Source organism: Nannospalax galili, unplaced genomic scaffold (genome assembly GCF_000622305.1).
Source record: "Nannospalax galili isolate Female #2095 unplaced genomic scaffold, S.galili_v1.0 scaffold683, whole genome shotgun sequence".
NCBI lineage: Eukaryota > Metazoa > Chordata > Mammalia > Rodentia > Spalacidae > Nannospalax > Nannospalax galili.
Genome location: NW_008349093.1, coordinates 241,075 through 266,711, shown reverse-complemented (window position 1 = coordinate 266,711; position 25,637 = coordinate 241,075). Strand labels below are relative to the sequence as shown.

Genomic DNA, 25,637 nt, shown 5'->3' with positions numbered 1-25,637 from the left:
AAAATACAGATGTTGAAATATTTAGGCTTATTTCCACAGGAAGAATTATCCAGTAAAAGTGAAACTAATTAGGCTTATATGATATGTTAAATTATATGGTTTAAACTGCTATCAAATAACATGCTTAACCATCTTTATAAAATAAAAGCAATACTTCAGTTTGTTTGTGTTACAGACAGACAAATGAGAGATATTGATGAGTTATCCAGAAATTTTATGAAATTCTTAGAAATCAGATATACCCCAGTATAATGTTACTAGTTATAATTTCAATGATCTTAACTGTTGTCACAGAGCTAGGCTTGGTTTGATCTTAGCATTCACTCGGGAGGCAGAGGCTGGTGGATTTTTGTGAGATCAAGGTCAGTCTGGTCTACATAGGAGTTCCAAGTCAGCTGAGATTGCAGGAAGACTCTGTCCCAAAATGACTAAAAAAAACAAGTCACAGAAATAACCATGGTTCTACACCAATCACATTATAATGAACTCCCATTAAACCTTTAACTACGAGCTTAACTCTTTAGTCATCTATGGACATTTTTATTTTACTCTGATGCCTTCCTGACAGCTTTTACAAGTACCTATGCTACAAAATCGCAAGAACTCTGGTGGAAAACTAGAGAGATCATGAGACACAGGCCCTGGGCAAGCAGGTCAAGACTGAAAGAACTGACAGGGTAATTATAAAATTCAAGACTTTGTTTGAAATTATTTCCAGCTCTTCAAATTTTTTTCCAGATTTAAGGATCCCTTTTATTCTCTTTTCTTTTAAGACCTTAACAGTAGTTTGGAAAAGTAAACTTGCCTAAACAAATATGAAGCATGTTTTTTCAATCTATCTGAACCCTCCAGAATTCATAAGCTCTTATTGAGTACTCTATTTTCACAGCACTAGGTATTTAAAGAAGCTCAGTAAGAACCAGTTTTCCTTCTAACAGGTCATAATGTATAAGTCCTTGACTTGACATCTTGGCCTAGAGAGACTTTAAGTCTCCTCTGAGATTCCATATTACCAGACAGCCTGAGAGAACTTGGCTGACTATGGTACCAACAAAGCCTCTTAGCGATAGTAATAACTCAGATTGAAATGTCCTATTTGAGAATACGCAGAACTAGTTTTCCTGTCATATGTAAAAATACCAAATTCAAAAAGACTAGACTTATTTCACAAACACATTAGTTTTACTATTATTATCTCTGATAAGAACAGGGATTACAGCTTTTTAAAAAAGTTATGCTTCAGTAAAAAACCACGCTGCACTCATTCTCAGACTCTAATCCTGTCCGCTGTCTGAGGTTTTATCTACCTGACTGGATCCTGTTTCTCTAGCTTCCTCTGATATCTGGCCAGCAGTCTCCAAATTAACATTTTTAATTTTCTGAAAGCACCCCTGCCTCCTCCCCCATTCCTCCTAGCTGAAGCTAGAAAAGTGGACCTCAGAGTGCCAGCACAGCTCTCATGAGTAATATCCTCCATGTGCTGCTATGTGAGTACTCAAGATTTAACCAGACTAGCAGATGGCATACGAAAGACCTGCACACTGGAAACAAGGAAAACCCAGCTGATTGAAACTGCTACCCTCATTTCACTAAGACTTCAACACAAATCCAGACTTAGAAAGCCAGTTTATAGCACTTGTTCCAAATATTAACCTTTAATTTGATTTGGTTCCCAGAGAAGTGTCCCTATTTAAATACCTGACTGCTAACACCATGAAGAGTGGTAAATGAGCTAGAAGTGTAAGTGTATCACTACCTCCTGAAATGAAACACTCTCATGTTTATCATGATGTAGTTCAGTGGTAAAAGCACTAACACAAGAGGTGAGGGTGAATTTCTACCAGGTCCAAGAGTGTTCCATCATCTCCCGAAAGAAAACAATATGCCCCATACATTAGAACCTGAGACTTAGTTTCCTGGAAAAAAACATAAGATCGCACTTGAACATCATCAGAAAGAGCCTTATCTATTACCTATAAACTCTTTAGTCAGAATTGTGTGACACTCCACATGACCTTAGACTAGCTGCCAGATAAAAAAGAAAAGTGTTAGCACTAAATTTACAGTGCCTATCTAAATCACTCAGAAAAATTAAAATCCCATCACATATTATCTGGAAAAATGCAGATTGGCCTGGGAAGGTGAAGCCTGGATCTGATTAGAACCCACTTGATCTTTTTAGCTGCTTCAAATTGGATAAGCAGACAGACTAGCTTTAAGGCACCCTTTGGTCCTGGTTATTCCCCAACAGTAATGCTCCCCTCTCTTCTATGGGTTTCATCCTCTTGAGTCTTAAATACTTGGAGCGTACACTAACTTGACAAACCATCTCCACAGGAATCAAACAACCAAAACCACATGAACATGAGTCATCAGAAGAACTGAGATTCTGCCGTGCTTCAGCTGTGCAGGGGAAGAAGGTACAGCATGTGCAATGACTAAGAGTCCCGCTACAAAGCTGCTCATGTCGTCAATTCAGCTGAGGGGCAGGAAAAACAAACAGGTGATCAACCTGGAGAAGCACCCTGCATGGTTTCATTCAGGTATGTTTCTTCCCAGTAGCAGTTAATGGACTTTCTTTTGGTCTAATTCACTCGCCATGTCATTAGTCACTTTTGCAGGCACTAGACATTTCTAGTGGAGACATTTCTGAGCATATATCAATATCAGCCTTTCCTGCCTGGGTTCTACAGGGCGCTCATTCTAGTACCAATGGTGCTAAGGGAGGAAGGTTGACAATATGAAATGTCTCTTCAGGAGTAGATGGAATGTGCTATGTCCATAGAAAGACCTCTATGCCTATTTACAACTAAATAAATGAGTTATATATTGTGTATTGACAAGAAGAGATCTCAAAATGCATATTATGAATAAATCAGGTTACAGAATTACATAGTATCATGTACATACAACTGTAAATATTTGTGCTGGATATCTTTAGTTGTCAACTTGACACACCTGGATAGAGGGAGCCTCAATTGGGAAATTTCCTCCATCTGACTGGCCTATGGCCATGTCTGTGGGGTACTTTCTTGATTGTTGAGTGATGTGGGAGGGCCCAGCCCACTGTGGGTGGTGCCACTCCTGGGCAGGTGAGCCTATGTTGTATAAGAAAGCAGACTGAGCATGGGCCAGGGGAGCAAGCCAGTAAGCAGCGTTCCTCCATGGCCTGTGCTTCAGCTCCTACCACCAGGTTCCTGCCCTGAGTTCCTACCTCAGGCTCCCTAAGTGATGAACTGTGATCTGGGCTATGTAAGCCAAATAAATCCTTTCCTCCCCAAGCTGGTATTGGTCAATGTATTTTGTCACAGCAATTGAAAGCAGACTAGAATAATACACAAAATACTACCTATTATTTCCAAACCTGCATACATAGGTAGCAAAATGTAACACGTATCTGTAATATTCACACTCAATATAAGACAGTAGCTACTTCTGGGGACAAGAGAGATTGTATTAGAAAGGTCAAGAACGAAATTTTCAACTTCATCTATTTAGAATTTTATTTTTTAACTAAACAAAACAAGAACCAAATATAAGAAACTGCTAAAATAGCTGGTCATTGTAATGATGGATATGGGTGATGCAGATGCTATGTGCACAGTTCCTGCTTTCTACAGTAAAATTTAATTTTTTTATGTAAAGAAAATGTAATGAGAAAAAGGGTCCCATATCAAAAGTCCATAAAAATAACAGGCATGCCAGTAAATACACGAGTCTTATTTAGAGAAAATTTAAAAGAGCAGGAACTTTGATAGGGGAAAAAAAAAAAAAAACTGTATTCCTGGATTAGAAGAGAAACCATTTAAAGCTGTCAATTCTCTGAAGAGCTTTTAAGTAATTTCAGTTCTAATCAAAACTTCACTAGGATTTATTGTTGAGAGGAAACAGAGAATTATCATCTCGTTCTGTGCCACAGCTCCTCCAACATTAATGCAGAAAGAAGCGCCTAGGGATCTTGTTACAATGTAGATTCTGACCTAGTCATTCTCAGATGAGCCAGAGCCTGCATTTCCAACCAGCTCCAAGAGATGCCACTGCTGCTAATCTAAGAGACATGAGAGTAGCAAAGACCTGGAAAGAAAATGTAGGAGAAATAAGCAAGAACTCTTGGGCAAAGAAGGAAAATGGGAGGGGAGCAGGGAAAGCAAAACTACTCAATAAATGTTAAGGTATATGATAAATAATGCTTCGGTAATTAGGAATACACAAATGGCAAAAAGCAGACGGCTTATTTAAATAGTAATAGGTTATACTTAGTAAGTGTTTAATATATGCCAGGGATTCTTCTATGAACTTTATAGTAACTTATTTAACCTTACAACAACTGTAAGTATTAGTATCATTCTCATTTATTTAAGAAACAAAAGGATATAAATAAGTAATTTTCCCCAAATCACATAAGTACTAAGTGGCTGAATCAGGATTAAGCTAGAATGATTCCCCCTCAGTTAAATCACTACACTATAACACAATATATTAACATACCTAACTATATCTAAAATGTATACTTCCATGCACAAAAAAATAGTTTCAATCAAAAGAAAGAGGAAGAAATTGGGGAAGATATCTGCTTCAAGTCAAGATGGAGGAACAGGGAACACATCTGCCCCTCCATCAGAAAGAACTTAACACCAGCAGAAATATGCTATGATGGCCCAAACTCGGGACATGAAGCAATGAAAAACAGGGACCTGTAGGGACAGAACACAAAATGGGTAAATCCTGCACTGCTCCAGGCCAGTGCCTCGGGACAGTCTCCAGACCATGGTGCAGGGAAGAGATGAAGAAAAACCCTGTAGACACCCTGAGATGAGGAGACTGTGCTGAGAATCCAAGGTGATCAAGGTGACAAGAGGTCACAGGGCAGAGTATCAGAGAGACACCATTCTAGAGAACCCTAGAGATCTACAGGGGCTCCTCCCTGCGCATTCAGCACATGCTTATGAGGCAAAGGATGAACATCAAGAAAGATGTTCTTCTCACTAAAAAGACTGAAAAAAAAATTCTCATAAACTACAAGGCATTGACTATACAGTAGTGTGAAATAATGAACCCTGTAACAATCCTCAAAAAAATTTAGAAGAATACAAACTATCCATCCTCCAACAAGGTAAGATGAATAATATCTGGCATTCAACTAAAGATTGCCAACCATGCAAGGAAAGAGAAACACACGACTCATAACGAAGTAATAAATCTAAGCAAACCTAGAGTTGACACAGGTATTACAGTTAATAGAAAAAGACATTAAGGGGGGGCTAGGGATATAGTTCAGTTGTTAGAATGTTCGCCTACCCTGCACGATATGCTGTGTTCGATCTCTGGCACTAAATAATCCAGGCATGGTATTACATGCCTGCAATCCCACCACTGGAAAGGTAGAAATGGAGGATCAGAAGTTCAAGTTCATCCTTGGCTACAGAGTGAGTCTTCAAGCAGCCTGGGATGAAAGCAACCACCTCAGAAAAGAGAAAAGAGAACATTCATTCCTTCCAACTTTATTCTAAATGCTCAGAGTTTAAATAAAAATATGGTTCTAATTTTTTAAAATCCCAAATCCAACTTTAAAAAGAAACTCCATTTGGGGGACTGGAGAGATGGCTCTACAGTTAAGAACACTTGCTGCTCTTCTAGAGGACTGCAGTTCAGTCCCAGCACCCACATCAGGCAGCTCACAAGTGCCTGAAACTGCAGTTCCAGGGGATCAAGACACCCTCTTCTGGCCTCCACAGGCACCTGCACACACATGGCATACATTTAGACAGATACGCATACAAATAAAAAGAAATTTTTAACAAAGCTTCATTTGAAATGAGAACTGTATGAGATCAACATATAGTCAGACAATGAAGAAAAGATCAATGAACTGAAAGACAGAAATTACCCAAAATGAAACAGGGAGAAAAAGAAGTCTCAAAATATGAAGAAAACCACCAGGAAGTGTGGAACAGCTTCAAGCAGTCAGATATACAAGTAACCAGTGTGGCTCTCTGGAAAATGGCAGGAGTAGAAAAAATATTTGAATGAATGCATTCCCAAATGTGAAAAAAACCTGAAACTCACAGAGTCAAGCAGCTCAATGGAACCCAAGCAACAAGAAGACAGAGAAAATTATTACAAGGCCAGGTACATGCCTATAATCCCAGCACTCAGGAAGAATGCCACAAGTTCAAGGCCAGAGTGGGCTACATAGTGAGCCCAAAAGAGAAAGAGAAGTAAAGGAAAAAAAGAAAAGAGGAAATTATTCCAGGAATACTGCATAGTAAAAGTACTTAGAATTAGTAATAAAGAGGAAATCTTTTAAAAATCTTTTTGCTTTATTTTTATTTTATGTGTATGTGTGTGTTGTGTGTGCATGTATGCAAGTGCACCCATGTCATGTAATGCTTGAGGACAGGAGAAGGCATTGAACTGCCTAGAACTGGAGTTATGGATGGCTGTTAGCCTCCATATGGGTGCTGGGACTCAAACCCAGGTCTTCTGCAAGAACTGCCAGTGCTCCTAACACCTGAGCCATTTCTCCATCCCCATAAAGAGGAAATCTTAAAAGCAAGGAGGACACTGCAGACAGAGGGAGAGCAATGACAGCCCAGTTCATCAGAAATCACCACACAGGGAGGCAGTGGAACAGCATTCTTAAAGACTGAAAGAAAACTTCGACCTAGAATCCTATGCCCCACAAATGCCTTTCAGCAAGATGTTTTCCAGCATAAAACAGAGCAGCAGATTCCTCATCGGCAGACCTGCACTATAAGAAAGACTGAAGCAGGCCCTGCAGGCATTCCACAGAGAGGAACTATGCCCTGGAAACAGTATCTATGTGGATACAATCTTCTAACTACTACTTAAATTTTCTTAACTGAGAACTCATTGTTTAAGCAAAAATAATAAAGTATTGTGGTATTTTATGTACATTTATGTATTTTGTGTGAATATTCTTCCAAAGCCTTTGATAGTGAAGATCCTGAGGGTCTCTGGGTGAAGGACAGCACTTCACGTTCCAACGCACCCAACCGTCAACATCACTGGACCTGTGAGCCTGAGCATTGCTGGGTGTAGACTGCTTTGCCCCCTTTCCTGATTTTGATCTCATCAGTCAGCCTTGTGTACAAATTCCTGGCCCTGGAGTCCTACACAGCGCTGCATGGCCCCTCCTGTCTTGCTCTCCAGTGTCTCTTCCCACTCTGCTGGCCCCTTACCATCAAAGATTATCAGCCACAGGTGAGTTCATTAACTGGGGAACTGTGTCTTTGATCTTTAGCTTCTCTAAAGGCTGTTCTCACGAGCAGCTTCCTCTGATTCTTCAGACAGCTACCCCATCTACAGTGGCTGCCCTGACCAATTTCCCACCACATCACTGCTTCTCGTTCCACTCAGAATTCTCTGGGGCCTTTTTCTGTTTCGTTATTGTGGTTTTTGTTTTTTGTTTTTGTTTTTTTTTTCTAGAAGGTCTTGGTGACTGTGGCATCCCCGGCACACTGAACGGCATCTGGCACACAGAGGCCCTCCAAAAAATTCTTGCTCAATAAATACAATTTTGTGCTCCACTTTCAAGGGGACATGGACTAAGCTGCAGGAAACAACCAGAATGAAGAACCCAATGTGTGGTCAACAGAAGGACAGGCTAAGAAAAATGTTTACATTTTCTTCAAATATTTGAATGTTCTATCATATTAAGCAGTTTTTGTTCCACATATCAAACTAGTACCAGTTACCCAGAGTTCCAGGGAGCTGAGTCCATATATACAAAAACTATTTTATAACAACTGAAGCTTTTTAACAATAAAACTGATGATTTCATTAGTTTCCCAATACTGAGGATATGCATGCAAGAGGTTGACTAGTTATCTGTCAGAGATCCTGCAGATGAAATTTCTGACAGCAAAGCTGAACTATGTTGACACGGATGCTTAGCATCTTTCATTCTAGGAATATAAGCAATGTTTAACTTCAGTTCCACAAAGGGGTCAACACTCATTATCATCTTTCAGTGTATTCATTCAGCAAGCATTGAGAAACTAACCTCAAATGACTGCCTTAGCCTTTATGAGATAAGCAAAAATAAAACATGACTGCCATTCCATTCCAAGGACTAGCATCTAGAAAAGGAAATAAGATTACTCTAATTCAAAACAGACTAATTGTCATAAGTAGCTTCAATGTGCTTTGGTTCAGTTTCCCCCATATAACTGACTTTATTAGAACTTAAAACAAACCCTTTCATAAATGCTACAGATCAATAATCCTAGGACCAAGATACAGGCCTTAGAGAATCCCTTGATGACTTATGACTGCTATGGGTTATACAGAATCCGAAAACAAAAAGGAAGGACATTTGGAGAGAAGGAATCACTAGAATGGCTGAGTTAAAAAAGCAAGACAAATTCCCAATGTAATAATTTTTTATCTACTAATATACTGATATCCAAAAATTGCACTATCCCTGCCTCCAAAGACAATTTGAAATGGTCACTCAATTTTACCTGAAAACCTCTAGCTACATTGGAAATATAGCAATTCTATCTCAAATTTATCTCCTAAAATTATTTTATTCATTTACCAACTATCTTGTAAGATATAATCCTGGGGAAGTCAAAATAGGCAAAAAACTAGACCACTTCCAAATTTACATTTTGCAGAAGAGAACTAACTGCGCCGATTTAAACAGGAGCCGATCTCAGTCATGCCTCTGGGAGGATCTCTTACTGCCCCTGCCTAAATGCATGGATTTTTTTTTTTTTTGAAAGCTGGTATATTTAACCACAATAAATACATCAATAGAAAATGGTACATGTCTAAGCACCAGTACAGTCTAAAACTAAAGTCCTCTAAACCCAACAAAGTACTTAAAATTAACATTTTTATACAATAAAAATGCTGACAGCAAAAATAAAGCATCTAGCTTAAGAGACAGAAATTGTAACAAGCAATTGTATTTTTGAAAAAGGAAAAGTTTGGAAAGCTTTTTATAAAAATCACAGCAAACAGCTTCAAAAATACTATGAGTACAAAGAGAGAGTGTAAAGCAGAAGTCAATGGTTCCAGTTCACAGAAAACAGACACTCAACATACCACAGTCTGAAGGCATTGGTGCTGCTGAAATGGAAAAGATGACCGGTGTATCTGAACCTGGAAATAGAAATGGGTATCTTCCAATCAGAGAGCTTCCTTCTAATGGGAAATCTGGAAGGTCTTCTATGGTCATCTTCTAGAAGACCACCTGTCACGGAAAAAGGAAAAAACAGAGCCTTTCTACTTTATCTGTATGTAACTTAGAATGACTGCCTTCAATCACAAAAATTCTAAAGGCCTCTTACAGTTAACCTATTGCCATTTTCTTTTTAAAATATTTTATTCATTATTTTTATTTTTATGTGTATGAGTGTATCACCTGCACGTATGTGAGTGCATCTGTGTCGTGCAATGCCACAGAGGTCAGAGGAGGGCTTCGGATTCCCCTGGAACTGGAGTTAAAGACCATTTGTAGCCTCCATGTGAGTGCTGTGAATCGAACCCAGGTCCTCTGCAAGAGCAGTCAGTGCTCTTAACCACTAAGCCATCTCTCCAGCCCCCAACCTACTGCCATTTTCAACCCCAAACTTCAAGAGTCACTTTTACAAAAAGAAAAAAATTCCTCTGAGCAAACAGCTGTTCAAAAACTATGCATTGCTTCCCAACGCCATGAATAGTCAGCAGCACATGTATCGTCTCAGGATCAGGTTCAGGAGAGGCAAACTATAATAGATTAAAAACATTAATTTCCCACATAGGGGTTTAAAACCTGTTTAAAGGGCTGAGCTAACCCAAATGGGTTGCATCATCTTATGGTAACAGGGACACACTGCCCCTGCAGGCGGATCTTCACTCTCACAATGCAGCTGCCATCGGATCCGAGCTCATGCCATGTGCTCAGCACATGACAAGAATCAACTTCAGAATGTTTCCATTATTTTCTCATTTCCCAGAAAACGTCAATGAAAATTAATCATATCACTTTCACAAATATGAGAGATGACTGAGACTGTTCCACTTAGCAATGTGGAGTCTGTTGCATCCTAGCAGAAGGAAGGTCGTGCTGTTAAACCATATCACCCATATGACCTTTCTCCCAGAAAACAGATACAAAGAAATTTGTTCTAAATTAGACTTGTGCCATACCCTACTCTACATCTCAGAAATGACTTAGAAAGCAGAGAAGATGCTAAGCCCAACTAGAGAGCTAAAAACTGTTTCTTCTGCATCAAATACTGTGAATCCTCATGTCTATTTTTAGATATAAGCAGAAATTATATTAAAGACGAAATGATTTTTAGGTTATATTCCGAAGAACACAAGTGAACAAAAACTGACAACTTAATCTAGTAGGGGACAATTCTACACCATATATGACTTGGCATGTGCTTTCTAATACTTGGTTAACAAACCTTATACTAACTCAGGCACCTTTACCAGTCCACTCAGCTCCAAGGAAATAGTCCCTTCCCTAATCTAACTGGTTTCCTCCTTCACTGAATTCACACATTTTGTCTTTATGAACAGGAACTGGTAAGGGTGGTATGCTTTCTTTTGGCTCAAGGAATGTGTATTATAGGGACAGGGATGTTATAAATTAAACCACCTAACCCAGTTCTTGCTATTTTAAAGGAACCTGAATCTTCTCAGATGCTAGAATCGAAGTACTTGCCACCCAATACACACAATCATTTTGATATTAACCTTGCCACATGAACAGGAACATGGCAAAGCTAAGGGATTGGTATAAATAGCAGGAGTGATCTTCCTCAAATACCATCAGTTCCAAACAGTAAGGCACACCACAAAGACAACCCTCCTTCACACTCCATGCTTCCCTATCTCAGGGCTCCTACTGGCCTCTGTTTGCTTAGCAGTAAATTGGAGCAAATATTCTACATCATAGGTAAGAGGCTTCCTTTCAAAGCAAAGAACAAAAAACTGAGTTTAGTAAGTATCTATTAAGGTACCACTACATACAAGGTCCCGTTTTAGACATTTCGAAGATTACAAACATGACAGGTGGACTGGGTATATGTTAGGTAGTTTATACCACTGACAAGCACAGATTATGATTCAGAAAGGGATGCTGTACCATCAATGAATACCAGGAAGATCTGCTATGAGAACTTCAAAGACTTAGAAATGGTGCGCTGATCAAAGTATGACCAGCACTGAGCCCGGGAAGACTGGGAAGAAACTGAGATGAGGAATAGTGTGTGGCTGGGAAAGCAGTCTGACGGGACACTAAATCCAGGGTTTGAGGGCTATGTAGTTCTTAAAAAGACCAAACCACTCAATTTCATGAGCAACAGGGAACGACTAACACTCCAAAAGAGACTGACAAGCTTAAATAGTGTTTTAGGAAGATTGCTTTATGCTCAACTTTGGGACTCAGATTCAGTTATGTTTATTATACTCAATTTGTCAGCAAAGTCATTTAAAAAATGTTTAATGTAATACCCTAATCATCTTTCATATCCTTGTAGATTGATGACACCCTAAAAGAATTGCATCTTGGGGTAGGGGGGCCGGCTCAGTGGAGAAAGCACTTGCTGTGCAAGTGTGATGACTGGAGTTCAGATTCTCAGCACCCCTTGAAAGCAGGACAGGCATAGCAACCTACCTGCAATCCCAACACTCAGGAGGTAGAGACAGGAGATCCCCAGCTAGCTTGCTAGCCTAGACAAATCAGCAAGCTCAGGGTTTATTTACCTTGGTAAATAAAGTAGAAAGCAATCGAGGAAGACACAACATCAACCTCTGGCCTTCACAGGCCACACACTCACACATACACATACCACACATGCAAAAAAATACAACTGTATCTTACAAAACTATCACCTACCATAGGAACTGGATTATCATCTTGAACATATTTAATATTCAGATCCTAGATCCAACGTGGAAAGGTCATCTGGACAGTAAGATGGAATCCACGTCGTTATTTTACATGATCCTTCAAAGCCAGGGAAGCTATAATATCACCTAATCAATATCATATTCTTTGTGTTTCTGCATCTTCATGACATTTTTTCCCAGATCCCATTTCTTTACCTTCTTTGAAAAATATTCTACCTTTATATCACCGAAACCTACACATCCCCATAAGCTTTCACATACTCTCAGAACCCTTCTCTAAAAGTAATTTCTAGATCTGAAGACCTGTGACACCTGGAAGCTTGATCAAATATAGAGATGTGCTGATCTGAGTTGAGCAAATACCTTTACTCCACTTTCCCCTATGGCTAACTGGACAAAACTGATTAGACTATATACGCCTAAGATTGCTTCAAAAGGAATCATCCCTAATTCACTGGGTATAACTACTTCTGATAGTTTTAATAACTGGAACTAAATTAGCCAAACTTTTAATTATATGGGAATTCCACCTTATTTCACCAACTCAAGCTACTTTCTGAGCAAAGGCATCCTGTCACATGGCTGTAATATCTCATGATTTTTCAAGGAGCTCTGATCCAGCTTTAATATGGCAGTAATAAGAACTGTCCACCAAGGACTGGAGAGATGGCTCAATGGTTAAGAGCACTGGCTGCTCTTGCAGAAAACCAGGGTTTGGTTCCCAGCTCCCACACGGCGGCTACCAACCAACCATAACTCCATTTCTAAGGGATCTAACACCCTCTTCTGGCCTCTGTGAGCACTGCACACACATGGTACACTTATCTACATGCAGGTAAAACACTCATACACATAAATTTTTAAATAATCATTTTTTTTAAAAAGTAATATCAACCAACTTCTTCAGAGAGGGTCAGGCTGTTGGGCCTCCAAAAAGAGCCAGCTGAGACCAAGAGACACCTTTGGATTTGTCTGTTTTTATTTTTTGCAGTACTGGAGATTGAGCCCATAGCCTCACATATGCTAGGCAAGCAGTCTACCACTGAGCTACACCCCTAGTCTTTCCCTCAAACTTGTTTGGGATACTGCTCAAAAGCAGCACACTCAAGCTTCTCAACAAGGAGACCCCAGTTGTGTCTACACTGTTGGAATCATGAGGCCAGTTCATTCAATTTCCCATAACAATTTGTCAGGAGTATTTATTTTCATGAGATTCTAAAACAAGACTAAGCAAATAAAGACACAACTCCAATGATCCTTTCTTGTTGCCTACAAAACATCTATTCAGTCACTACATGAGTTGAAAGTATGTGAGTTTTTATTTCCATGAGACACAAAATCAAACCTAAGCAAAGAATCATGCAAAAGTGTAACTCCAATGATCCCTTTATTTGCTACAGACAAAACAGTGGAAACGCAGCTCTAGGCCCCAGAAAGACTATCAAAAAGAATTGCCCTCAAGAAGTTCAGTTATGCATCCAACAAACATTTATTCCTCATTAAGTCCTAAAATGTGTATACCAAAGATAAGGAAACTAGATGTAATCTTGCCCTCCTGTAGATTACAGCCCAGTGCTAGGTTGCTACAAGAAAGCACAATTACTGCACAAGTGATAAGTGAGAGTTGGGTACTATGAGGACACAGATGCAAGATGGTCAGTATAGGAATCTTGGGCCCTAATAAACAAAAGCTAGGATGTTTGACCATAAAGCTACTAGCCACATGTGACTTTTTAAATTAAATTAAAATGCCCATCCTTCCAATGCTCTAGCTCAGAGTTTCCTAAACTGTAGACTGTGGGGTCACACAAGTAAATATGCAATGTCATCAAAAACTGGCAATCTGAAACAATTCAGGTTTCTAAACATACAATCACCAAAAACTAATTCAAAATAAAACACATAATGTATCTGAGGTGTTTCAAGCAATGCTTACCACTATAACTCTAGTTCCAGGGGATCCAACGCCCTCTTCTGGTCGCCTCAGGCACTGCAGGCATGTGGTGCACATACATACATACATACATACACGCAGGCAAACATTCAGTACACAGAAATCTTTTTTTTAAAAAAATCATTAAATGAATTTTCTCTTGGGATTAGGACAGAATAATTTCTGAAATACTTATGCTATCACATATAATGTACTTATGCAAAATGGGATTTTCAGCACTGACAATTATAAATCAAAATATCAATCAACTCTAAAAACCACTGAAGATGCTCTACATCCAACAGTATCAAATATTCAGCCAAGATTTCATTCTTTATGTGAAAATAAACCAGCATATAATCTCATCCACAGACAAATGTGTTTTCATCTTTAATAAATGGTGAAATTATATGTATATAAAATAATTGTTTTTAAATGAATTTATGATTTATTATCAATAAATGTCTGATTTGTATACCTATTTTATATACCTGGAGACATGTAAAAATGTCTTGGGTGAAAAGCGATCATGAGTAGAAAAAGTTTTAAAAGCCCTGGTCTAGTTCTATCTGAATACTCAAAATGTCAGTTCTGTGTTTCATAAAACACAGTGCAAAAGGACACTTTGTCACTGACCGGCACAGAAGGAAAGCAGGTCAGATCACGCTCTAAAAAATAAGCAATATACAGATGCCTGAGAAAAGAAACAAAACAAGCCTGCAGCAGCAGGATTATAAATAATTAACAGGAGAACAGTAAGACTGAAAGCAACCAGATGCTTACAGGCTTTAACAGAAAGAAAGTTTGAACTGATTCCATCCACTCAAGCTTACAAGTACATAGTTCAAACTTGGGGTTATTATGAAAGTAAGACACCATCGTATCATAATCACCACTTTTTTAAAGGCCTTGCTGCCGGTACAGCATCTGGAAAACTTGAAATGTTAGAAACAAGTCCAACACATTGTACAATGTATGCAAAATTTATAAAATAGAAGTAAACACTCATCGTGTGTCAAGAGTCAATCTTTCAGCCTAGACAGTCGCTATCAAATGGAAGCATTACCAAGAACTGCATCTTGTTTATGTTGAAATGGAGCGCGGGAGGTTTTGCATGAGAAAAGTGTAGAAAGCTGGAATTCTGCCATTTCTGTCTCAGCTCTTCCTCCACTCTACACCACCTGCTCTTCTGCCACTTACACAACTTAAACCATGCAGGAGACTCACAAATGCCAAGCGTCAAAGTGAAAGCGAAGTAGAGCAGAAGTTATTTGACAGGAGGAAGCTACTTCTTCATGGAAGGATTTCAAAGACGCTGTTTTATAATATTGCTACAATGTAACCACAGTCTAGCCTGAAACACACAGCACCCTATTATCCCGTCAGAATATGATTCTGAAACATATCAAAACAAGGTCTCAAGCAGAGTTGGAATCTAAACGGCCTGGGCAGTGTGTGGATGAAGCGAACATAACATCACTTCTACCTACGATCCAGTCACTCCGATCCATGAGGACACTGGTAAAATGCGGCTCTGTGCAGGACAGATCTCAGCTCACGCGCTCTAGCAACTTCCCTTCCCAACAGAGATGATTAAAATTAAGGAATCTCAGAGCAGAAACACACCGGAGGGAAAGACAATTGGTTTAGTTTTAACACCCGGTGGCAAGGGTTTCTCAATGATCTAACCAAGAGGAAGAAGCAAATGAGCACCCAGAGGAGGCCCATGTGGAGATCCGACCACCGTGCACAGCACCATGCGCGGAAAGGACTCTCCAGACCGGCTCGATCGCCAGGTTCCACACACTTCGCGCGCCCATCTCTTTCGAAAGCCAAACGGCCCGAGGGCAACCGAAACGAGAAACCCACGTCCCCGCCGGGAGGGCCGCGGAGCCCCGGGAGGCCCACCCCGCCAACCGCCCCGCAACCCCCGCGTCCCCGGCCTCCCCGGCCCAAGGCCCGGAGCGCCCCGCACCTGCCAGCTCCAGGTTCCCGCGGGGTGCAGGCTGCGGACGCGGGGCACCGAGGCGAGGCGCACAGGCGCGCTCACGCCCGCCCTCTGGGTCCCCGGGCCGCCGCGGAACCTCCGGCTCCACCGCTCCGGGACTCGCCCCGGCAGCTGCAGCCCGCCGCCTCCACGCCGCGCGCGCCGGAACCGGGCCCCACGCGGGTCGGCGCGCGCGCAGTGCAGCCACCCGGGCTGCGCGCAGGCCTCTGCCCCCGGCCCCGCGAACGCGCCTGCGCTCGCTCGCCTCCTGCCTGCGCCCCTGCGCCCCTCAACAGGCTGAAGGTCTGCGGCGGGTGCAGCTTTAATCCCCAAGCTCACACCGGCTGAAGGGCTTCCTGGGATTCCCTGGCTTGGCGTGAGGACGCGCGGATCTGTCCATCGCAGCCGGACCAGGCTCTAAAGGAACCTTGGCTGACCCAGACGGTGATTTGGCGCCGCAGCTCACGGTGCGCGATATACCCTCCTCTTGAAAGCTGTTAGTTGGCCCAGTTTGACCTGCTTTGCTCTCCAGCATCCAGAGCTGGAAGCTGCGCCCACCTGCATCTTGTGGACCTGGACCACATCTCTTTTTAAATAATATGACCATGCATGGTCCATGGTAGATCCATCAGCCAGTTCCCTATTTGCAGGTCCTGCTGTAAAAAGACTAGTACCCAGTTGGCATTACACAAAGTGTGCCAGCATGTTGGCCAATGGAAGAAGTGAGCCCTCACAGCAGTTTTATGTCCCTGGCTCTTTGCTCCCTCCTCATCTACCTTTAATCCGCATGGAATCTTTTCAGTCTCCTAACAACCAGAAAGAAGTGAAACTGACCGCTTACAGATATGGGCAATGACATTGTTTCTTCCTGCTACAGAAAGGTGTGACTCCCTTTCGTGGGGAGACCTAGAGATCATGACTGAAGTTTGCAGCCTTAAGCCAAGAACTTCACACTTAACCATGCTCTGTTAGACCTACATAAACTAGTCCCCGGGTTACTGTTGAGTGAATGAATGAATGAATGAATGTTGAGTGAGTGAATGAATGTCAGTGTCTCTGCAAGAGCAGAGGTAAGGGTGCACCACAAACCATCATATCTTTTCCTGTTAGAACTACTGATTCCAGGGACTAAAGGGGAAAAACTTTCTAGTTACTTGAATCCATAACGTTCTCCCACTAAGTGGCTATACTTTACCAAGTAAAAAGGAACCCACGAACTCTTGAAGTAGCTATGTTATCTTGGAGCAGCCTTTTGGAAAACTTCCTTCCGTGAAAGCTAAAATCCACCTCCCTAGATCTCTTCTTTGAGTTGTTTCTGCCCTGGGAACTCATTGAAAGTTAGACTCCAATTCAAGTTATTCCAATTCTCTGTCTCTTAGGCGGCTCTTCTATGACTTGGTTACAACTCCCCACTTACCAGCGTGTTGAAGGATATCCAAAGGTGCATCCTAGCTTGTCTTGAACCCTCTTCAATGTGGTGCTCGGGAGTGAAAGGGTGGCCTGATGGATGCTGAGAGGCTACCACCCCTCTCTACCTCTAGAGCTTCTGTTAGCACAGCTCAAGATACCAAAATGGTTGCTTGAAGCAGTCACACCACAATGGTGAATTGGGTGGCGCACACTGCCAACTAAACCCCCGGTGCTTATGCAGTATTAAATTCCACCACCAGCCCACACCCCTGGGAAGCTGCCAGGATCTCTTTCCCTGAGGGCTCTGTGTCTTCATGCGCTCTGGAGGATGGTAATTTAACAAGGATGCTTCCTCCTGCCTTGGAGAACTCCACCTCCCTTTCCCTGTTTTTATCGCACCCAGTTCTTGCCTAACCTACCCACCTCTTCAGCTGGTCAAAAGAGAAAGCAATTTGCCTTTAGAAAACTGTAAGCACCTATAAATTTGCCATTGAGCACAGGAATTCATAAAGATCTGTTGTAACTGGAGCTACTGGTGACATTCCCAAGCTATATAGTTTACTTTTATTGCTGATTTAAGTTATCTCTTGAGATACCACTGTTAGTAGGTGAAAGGGTGTGGTTAGCTGAGTGGTTCTTAACTATAATAAAGATGTCAGTTAGAACCAGACCAGCCACTAGCTCTTTCTGCTACACCCAACACTCACAGGAGTACATAAGCAAATTCCCAGTGCATTAAGTCACCAGGGAGAGAGTCTCCCACTCACCTAGTTGCCTTTACTCAAAAAACTGAAACTATTCCCTAGCTCTCCATCAGGAACAAAAGCTCCCATTGCAGTCCTTTTCCCTGGAATGGACACACATACACACACACACACACACACACACACACACACACACATCATTACACACATCTTTGAACTAGGTATTGTCAGTTAACAATGAGGTAGGACAATGATATGGGGCCAGAACTTGGAACTTGAACTAGCCATTGGGTAGGAAGTTACATGGGATATGATTCACTGTACCTGCTGAGCATTGGTTACATCTGAAGGTCCAAGGTTCCTGAACAATGTCACAATGAACCACAGTGCCAGGAAGGGATTGGCATTGGTGGTCAGCGTCATAGAGTGGAGAAAAGGCACTGCCACAGCACTTTGCCTATAGGATCTGGTCTTCATCTCACAAGAAGTGGAGCAGAAGATGCACCCTAAGTCTTATCTGAAAGTCTCTGTTGATCCACTGTCATCACCCACATAGAATGTCCTTCTAGGCATAAGATCCTAGATCTGGCTGTACATAGCAGCAGGGATCACTCAAAAAACTCAAACATCAGGAAGGTCTATCACCAGCTGCTAGACCCCACAGCATAAGGAAGGAGTTAGAGGAAATAAGGAAGACAGTCATCGCTCTTCCTCAACTGCACATTGGAGGGGATATCATTCATTCACAGAGAAGGGAGAAGAGGATTTGCTTTTTACACTATGAGAACACAGGACCAAGGCCTTAAGACCTTAAGAGACAGCCAGCTGTCAGAGTCAGAACACCAGGAGCTCAACCAGCAGACATGGTTAAAGCCCTAGGCAAAACGCTTGGAGTCTTTCTCTATTGTGTTCACAAACTACATGAAAACCCAGCCCAGAAAACCCAGAAGAATCAACAAACTATTAGAAGAAATTAGTTCAGTCAGTTTGCCAAATACAAGATCAATTTATAAAAATCAGTAGATTAGAGGCAAACAAACATGGAATAGTAAGAGACCTTTCATACTCAGAACAAAATTTTAAAGTACAATATCCATAAATTGACCTACCAACCTGTGATAACTTTATGGGAAAAATTAAAACTGTTTGAGAACATAAAAGAAATAAACCGTGGGCAGGGTAATTCTGTATTGTAAATATGTCAAATTGATCTCTGTGCTAGATAGCTTCAGCTGTCAACACCTGGGAAGAGGGAACCTCAGTTGGGGAATTTCCTCTATCAGATTAGCTTCTGTGCTTGTCTGCAAGGCACTTTCTTGATTATTGAGTGATGTGGGAGGGCCAAGCACACTATGAATAGTCCACCCCTGGGCAGGTGGTCCTCAGTTGTATCAGACTAAACACAGGCCAGAGAAGCAAGCCAGTAAATAGCATTCCTCCATGGTCTCTGCTTCAGTTCCTGCCTCAAGGCTGCTGCCTAGAGTACCTGCCTTGGCTTCCCTCCATGATGAAATGTAAGCTGTGAGGTAAAATAAAACCTTCCCCCCCCCCAAAGTTAGTTTTGGTCAGTGTTGTATCTCAGCAATAGAAAGTAGGACAATCTCTAAATTTGATGTTTTAACTAAAATTCTAGCAGGAACTAAAATTTCAAGAAGCTCAATATGCATAAAATATATAAAGAAATGTAGAACCTTAAATGGTTAGGGAAAGGGAGGAAACCTGACTGGAAAATATTATGCTACTACCATATCATAAACAATCTGATGTTGTTCTAGGAATAAACAGCAGTGAAACAGACCACAAGATTCTGAAGCAAACCCCCGGATTAGTGAGCCCTTGATATACATAAAGGTGCTACAAACCGATGAGAAAAATATGAATTGTTTAGAGGATGGTATTGAGGAAACAAGCTTTGTTAATAGAGAAAAAAAAGTCATGTGTCTCATGTCTGCCATATACAAAGAGCAACTATGGGTAAATTAAAGACATGAAAAAGAAAAGGAAACATGAGCGACTATCTCTATGAAAGTAGGATAAGAATTTCTTTCATAAAACATGAATGCAGGGCTGGAGGTATAGTTCAACAGTAAAGAGCATGCCTAACATGCTTGAGGGTCAGGGTTCAATGTAAAAGATGTGAGAACACCACAGAAAAAGTTCATCTGTTCTTATTGGGAACTAGGACTAACAAAGTACCATAGTTTCTTGAATTCTTACAACATTCTCCCACCAAATGGCCATAGTGGAACACTTCTGGTAAGAAGGACATGGAGAGGGAGCTCAGCAGTTACGAGCACATATTGGTTTTGCAGAAGACCCAAGATCAATTTCCAGCACCCACATAGCAACTCACAACCAACCAACCACCTGTAACTCCAGTTCCAGAAGATCCAACGCCTCTTCTAGCCTCTGTGGGCACTGTGCTTAGTTACACATGCACATACCCACATACAGACACACACTTATGCCTCATATGTATAATTCTAGCACTGAGGAGGCTGAGGCAGGAGGATTACCATGAGTTCCAGGCCCGACTGGGCTACATAATGAGTTCTAAGCCAACCTGTGCTATCTGTTCTCCTTGGACCTTGGCCCCTTCCTGCTGAGGCTACCAGAAAGCACCTGACTAGCCAGGGCTCCTTCACCCTCTTGGAAAGTTCCTGACTAGCCTGCCTGGATCCAATTTAAAAACCTGAAGCCCAGGCCAACTAACTATTCATACTGGATCAGAAAGCAACCAATCAACATTAACAATGCAACCAGAGTCAAATTTCAACTCAACAAAGGCAGGCTTGAGTTTCATACCAAAAACACAAACAAAAGAAATCCACATGCCCAAACCACAATGAAAAAATACAAATAATATGAAAAACAAAAATAACATGTTCCCACTAAACCCCACTAGTACTATGGAAGTGTTCTGCAATGAGAACTACCTAGATGAACCCCAAGACACACAATTTTTAAAAAACAATCGTAAATGTAATCAACAAATCCAACAAATTTCAAGAACACACAACTCAAAGAATTCAAAGAGGATATGGATAAACTTCTGACGGAAGCTCAAGAAAACACAAATATATTGATGAATGAAGTGACCAAGTCATTCAGGACTTCAAAAGTGAGTTCATAAAAGAGAAATATTGGAGAAAACTCAGGCTGAAATGAAGATGGAACTAAAAAACTCCGTAAGCCAATTTGAAATGACAGGAATAAGTCTCACCAATATAATGAATGAAATGGAAAACAGACTATCGAGACCGGATGATAAAGCTGAAGAATAAAGAATATGAAAAAATTAAAAACACGGGAATGGAATATGCAGGAAATGCGGGGCACCATGAAAAGACCAAAATTATGCATCATAGGCGTAGAGGAAGGAGAAGAATCTTAAGTCAATGACATTGACCAGATCTTGAATAGGATTATAGAAGAAAACTTCCCTAAATTAAGGAACGTCATACCTATACAGATATAATAAGCACACAGAACACCAATGAGACAGGACCAGAACAGAAACTCCCCACAGCATGTCATAGTAAAAACATTAAATGTACAGAACAAATAGAGAATGCTTAAAGCTGCAAGAGAAAAACAAGTCGCATATAAAGGAAAACCCATCAGAATTACAGCTGACTTTTTCAATGTCAACTATGAAAGCCAGAAGATCCTGAACCAAAGTATTCCCAGTTCTAAGTGACCATAGATGCCAACCCGGAATGCTTTACCCAGCAAAAATGTCTATCATACAAAACCCAAAATGGAATTTAGCTTTATTGAACTATGTGCTCTTGTATCATATTTTTGCCTTTCCTCCTATTTAAAAGGTTAAAAGTGGCATTTTGGGTCTATGTTCAATACAGTAAGCAGTTTAATTATAATAATAAGATCCCATATATATCTAACCAAAAGAGCTTTAAATAGTGCAGGCTGGGATTTTTAAAGTACAGAAGTATAATAAAAATGCAGAAAGGTCCTATTCTTTTCAAAAATTATAGTTTATTTTAGTAAACTATAGATAGTATATATGTATATATACAAATATAAATTTATGTACAATATGTGTATGTATGCAAATATATATTCCTATGTAACGTATATATGTATGTGTTTAGGTATATTGTACATGTCTGTATTTAAAATTTAAAGTTTTCACTGGGTGTAGTGGCACACGCCTTTAGTCCAAACACTCAGGAAGCAGAGAGAGGCGGATCTCTGCGAGTTCAAGACCAGCCTGGTCTACATAGTGAGTTTCAGGCCAGCTGGGGCTACAGGGAGACCCTGTCTCAAAAAGACCAAAAAATAAAATTAAATTAAAATTAAAGTTTTCACAAAACTGCAGAGCACAAATGATGCCCCTGACTAGTTTTTCTATAATGCAACTGAAGTTATAAATTAATCATATACTTAATGTGAAAGGCTCCCAGGGATCTGAGACATGGCCTGGATCAGCTCTCTAACCTGGGTTATTAACAACTTGCTTCACGGAAGAGAAATCCCACAACTGTCACCAGCATCTAGCAAAAATGTCTTCATTCTGAAATATTGAAGGATTGTATTTCAATATGTTTCTAATTTTAAAATGTTTAAATTCTCATAGAGAATTCAGAAAAAATGTAGCACAGAAAATAAAATTAACCCTGCAGTAATTTTTAAAAACCTATCTATCAGTCAAAAGGGAAAGAAAAATCTTCCTGATATGAATAGTCTGAAAGAATTCATATCCATACAACCAACCCTACAGAGAATACTTGAAGTAATTCAAAGGACTGAAGAAAGGAATAACCAAGAGGTTACAGAAAGAAAACAAATGAAGGTATAATTTCAGAAACAAAATAGAACCAAGAACACAAACAGAAGTTAAAATGATAGAAACCAATACACAGCTTTCAATTAGAACTTTAAATATCAATGGTCTCAATTCCCCAGTCAAAAGGCACAGGCTAGTTGAATGGACTAAGAAGCAAAGTCCAGGGCTGAAGAGATGGCTCAGTGTTAAGAACACTCGCTGTTCCTGCAGAAGACCCAGGTTCAAATCCCAGCACCCACGTGGCAGTTAACAACTGTCCATAACTCCAGTTCCAGGGGATCCGACAGCCTCTTTTGTCCTCCACAGGCATTGCACGACACAGGTGCACTTACATACGTGCAGGCAATACAGCATACACATAAAAATAATTTTAAAAATTTTTTAATATATGAAAAAAGAAGCAAAGTCCATCTTTCTTTTACCTGCAAGAAACTCAACTAAAGTTCAAAGTTAGACCTACCTTAGGGTAAAAGGATGGAAAAAAAAATACTCTGAGCAAATGGCACTAAGAAACAAGCAGACATTGCAACTCTAATACATAACAAAATAGACTTCCAAGTTAAAAGTAATCAGAAGCTATAAATAAGATCACTTCATTTTAATCAAGGAAAAATTGACTAAGAAGACATTATAATCATGAACATATATGCATCAAACTCTGGTGCTTCCAAAATAAATAGTTCATAAATAGAACTGCAGGACTTTAAGACACAGATTAACTCCAATTCAGTAATAGGAGATGACTTCAATACCTCACTATCTCCAATAGACAGGTTAAATGGACAAAGAACAAACAGAGAGACATCCGAATTAAATGACATCATACATCAAATGAATCTAACAGACATCTATCAAATATTCCACCCAAGTACCAAAGAATACACTTTCTATTCAGCAGTCCTTGGAAGATTCTCTAAAATTGACCACATACTGGGTCACCAAATAAACCTCAACAAATACAAAAAACTTTAAACAATTCCACGCATTCCATCAGACCATAAAGCAATAAAACTTAAAATCAACAGCAAAAGAAATTCTATCTAGTAACTACACAAACTCATGAAGATTAAACAACAGACTCCTGAATGATGAATGGATTAGCAAAGAAATCAAGAAAGAAATAAAAGGATTCCTGAAGCTAAATGAAAATGATAACACAATACAACAAAACCTCCAGGACACTGTAAAAGCAGTCCTAAGAGGGAAGTTTATAGCTCTAAGTGCCCACATTTTAAAAATTAGAAAGACAACAAACAATGACTAACAATGCAACTCAAGACTCTGGAAAGGCAAGAACAAACCAAACCCAGCAGAGGAGAAAAAAATAACAAAAATCAGAGCAGAAATCAATGAATAGAAACAAAGGAAACAATACAAAGAATCGATGACTCTAAGAGCTCATTCTTTGAAAGATAAACAAGATAGACAGAATAAATACAATACGATACGATATGATACAATACAATACAATACAATACAATACAATACAATACAATACAATACAATAAATACCAGGGGCTGGAGAGATGGCTCAGCAGTTAAGAACACTGGTTGTTCTTGCAGAAGACCCAGGTTCGAATCCTAGCACCCACATGGCAGCTAAGTACTGTCCATAACTCCAGTTCCAGGGGATCTGACGGGCACTGCATGACAGGGGTACACTTACCTACATGCAGGCAATACACGCATACACATAAAATAAAAATAATAAGATTTTTTCAAAAAACAGGATAGACAGAACTTTAGCCCAGCTAGCCAAAAGAAAGAAAGAAAACAAATCCAAATCAACCAACAAAGGGGAAACATCTCAACAGATACCAAAAATATACAGAACATTTTAAGGGAATACTTTAAAACACTATTCTCTATTAAATTTGGAAACCTAAAAAAAAGAACAAATTTCTAAATTCATGGGAAGTGCCAAAGCAACATCAAGAAGAGATCCACAGCTCAGACAGACCCATGACAAATAAGGAAATGGAAACAGTAATGCAAAGCCTCCCGGCCAAAATGAAAGCCCAGGCTCAGACGGATTCACAGCAGAATTCTACCAGACCTTCAAAGAAGATCTACAACTAATATTACTTAAATTATTCCAAAAGAAACAGAGGAAGAACTCCCAAACTCCTTCTATGGCACCAGTGTCAATCTAATACTCAAACCAGGTAAAGACAAAACAAAAAAAGAAAACTATAGGCCCATCTCCCCAATGAATACAGATGCAAAAAAAAAAAAACTCAATGCTCATAAATCACATACAAACACACATCAAAAAGATCATCCACCATGATTAAGTAGGCTTTATTCCAGAGATGCAGAGATGGTTCAATACATGCAAGTCAATAAACATAATAAATCGTATAAATGGACTTAAAGACAAAAATAGTGTGATCATGTCAATAGATGCAGAAAAGGCCTTTGACAAAATCCAACATGCATTCATGATAAAAGTCCTAGAAGGGCTCTGCTTCCTATACTTGCTTGGAAAATATGATCGCTCAGCTTTCTCCTCCAACCACCTCTGCTTGCCATGCCTCCCCCACTATTATGGACTTTAACACTCTGAACCATAAACAAAATAAACTCTTTCTTTTATAAATAAAAAAATCCTAGAGGGATTTTTTGAATGGATGGAACATACCTCAACATAAATAAGATTATATACAACAACGTTATTCTAAATGGAGAAAAACTGAAGCATTCCCATTAAAAGAGGAACCAGACAAGGCTGTCCACTCTCCCCACTCCTTTTCTCAATATAGTACTTGAAACTCTAGCTAGAGCAGTAAGAGAAGGAAATTAAAGGAGTATGAATTGGAAAATAAGAGATCAAATTATCCTTATTTGCAGATGATATCTATATAAGCAATCCCAAAAATTCCACCAGAAAACTGCTAGAAATGATCAACACATTCA

The 25,637-nt window shown here is 40.1% G+C and overlaps 1 protein-coding gene across 3 annotated transcripts in view; it reads right to left on the bottom strand.

Annotated features, from left to right (window-relative positions):
• The window catches only part of Clip4 (CAP-Gly domain containing linker protein family member 4), a 70,472-nt gene extending 54,579 nt beyond the window's left edge, over window positions 1–15,893 (bottom strand). The window contains exons 1-2 of one of the 3 annotated variants that reach the window (XM_008846478.2): window positions 15,786–15,893; window positions 9,076–9,223 (exon numbers count right to left, since the gene is read on the bottom strand). In XM_008846478.2, coding sequence (XP_008844700.1) covers window positions 9,076–9,208 — 133 coding nt within the window. In that variant the 5' untranslated portion in view covers window positions 9,209–9,223; window positions 15,786–15,893. Of the gene's footprint in view, window positions 1–9,075; window positions 9,227–11,863; window positions 11,912–15,785 lie in introns of those variants that run through there. The other 2 variants (XM_008846479.3, XM_017801463.1) reach the window with 2 other exon arrangements.
• Between the last annotated feature and the right edge of the window lie 9,744 nt (window positions 15,894–25,637).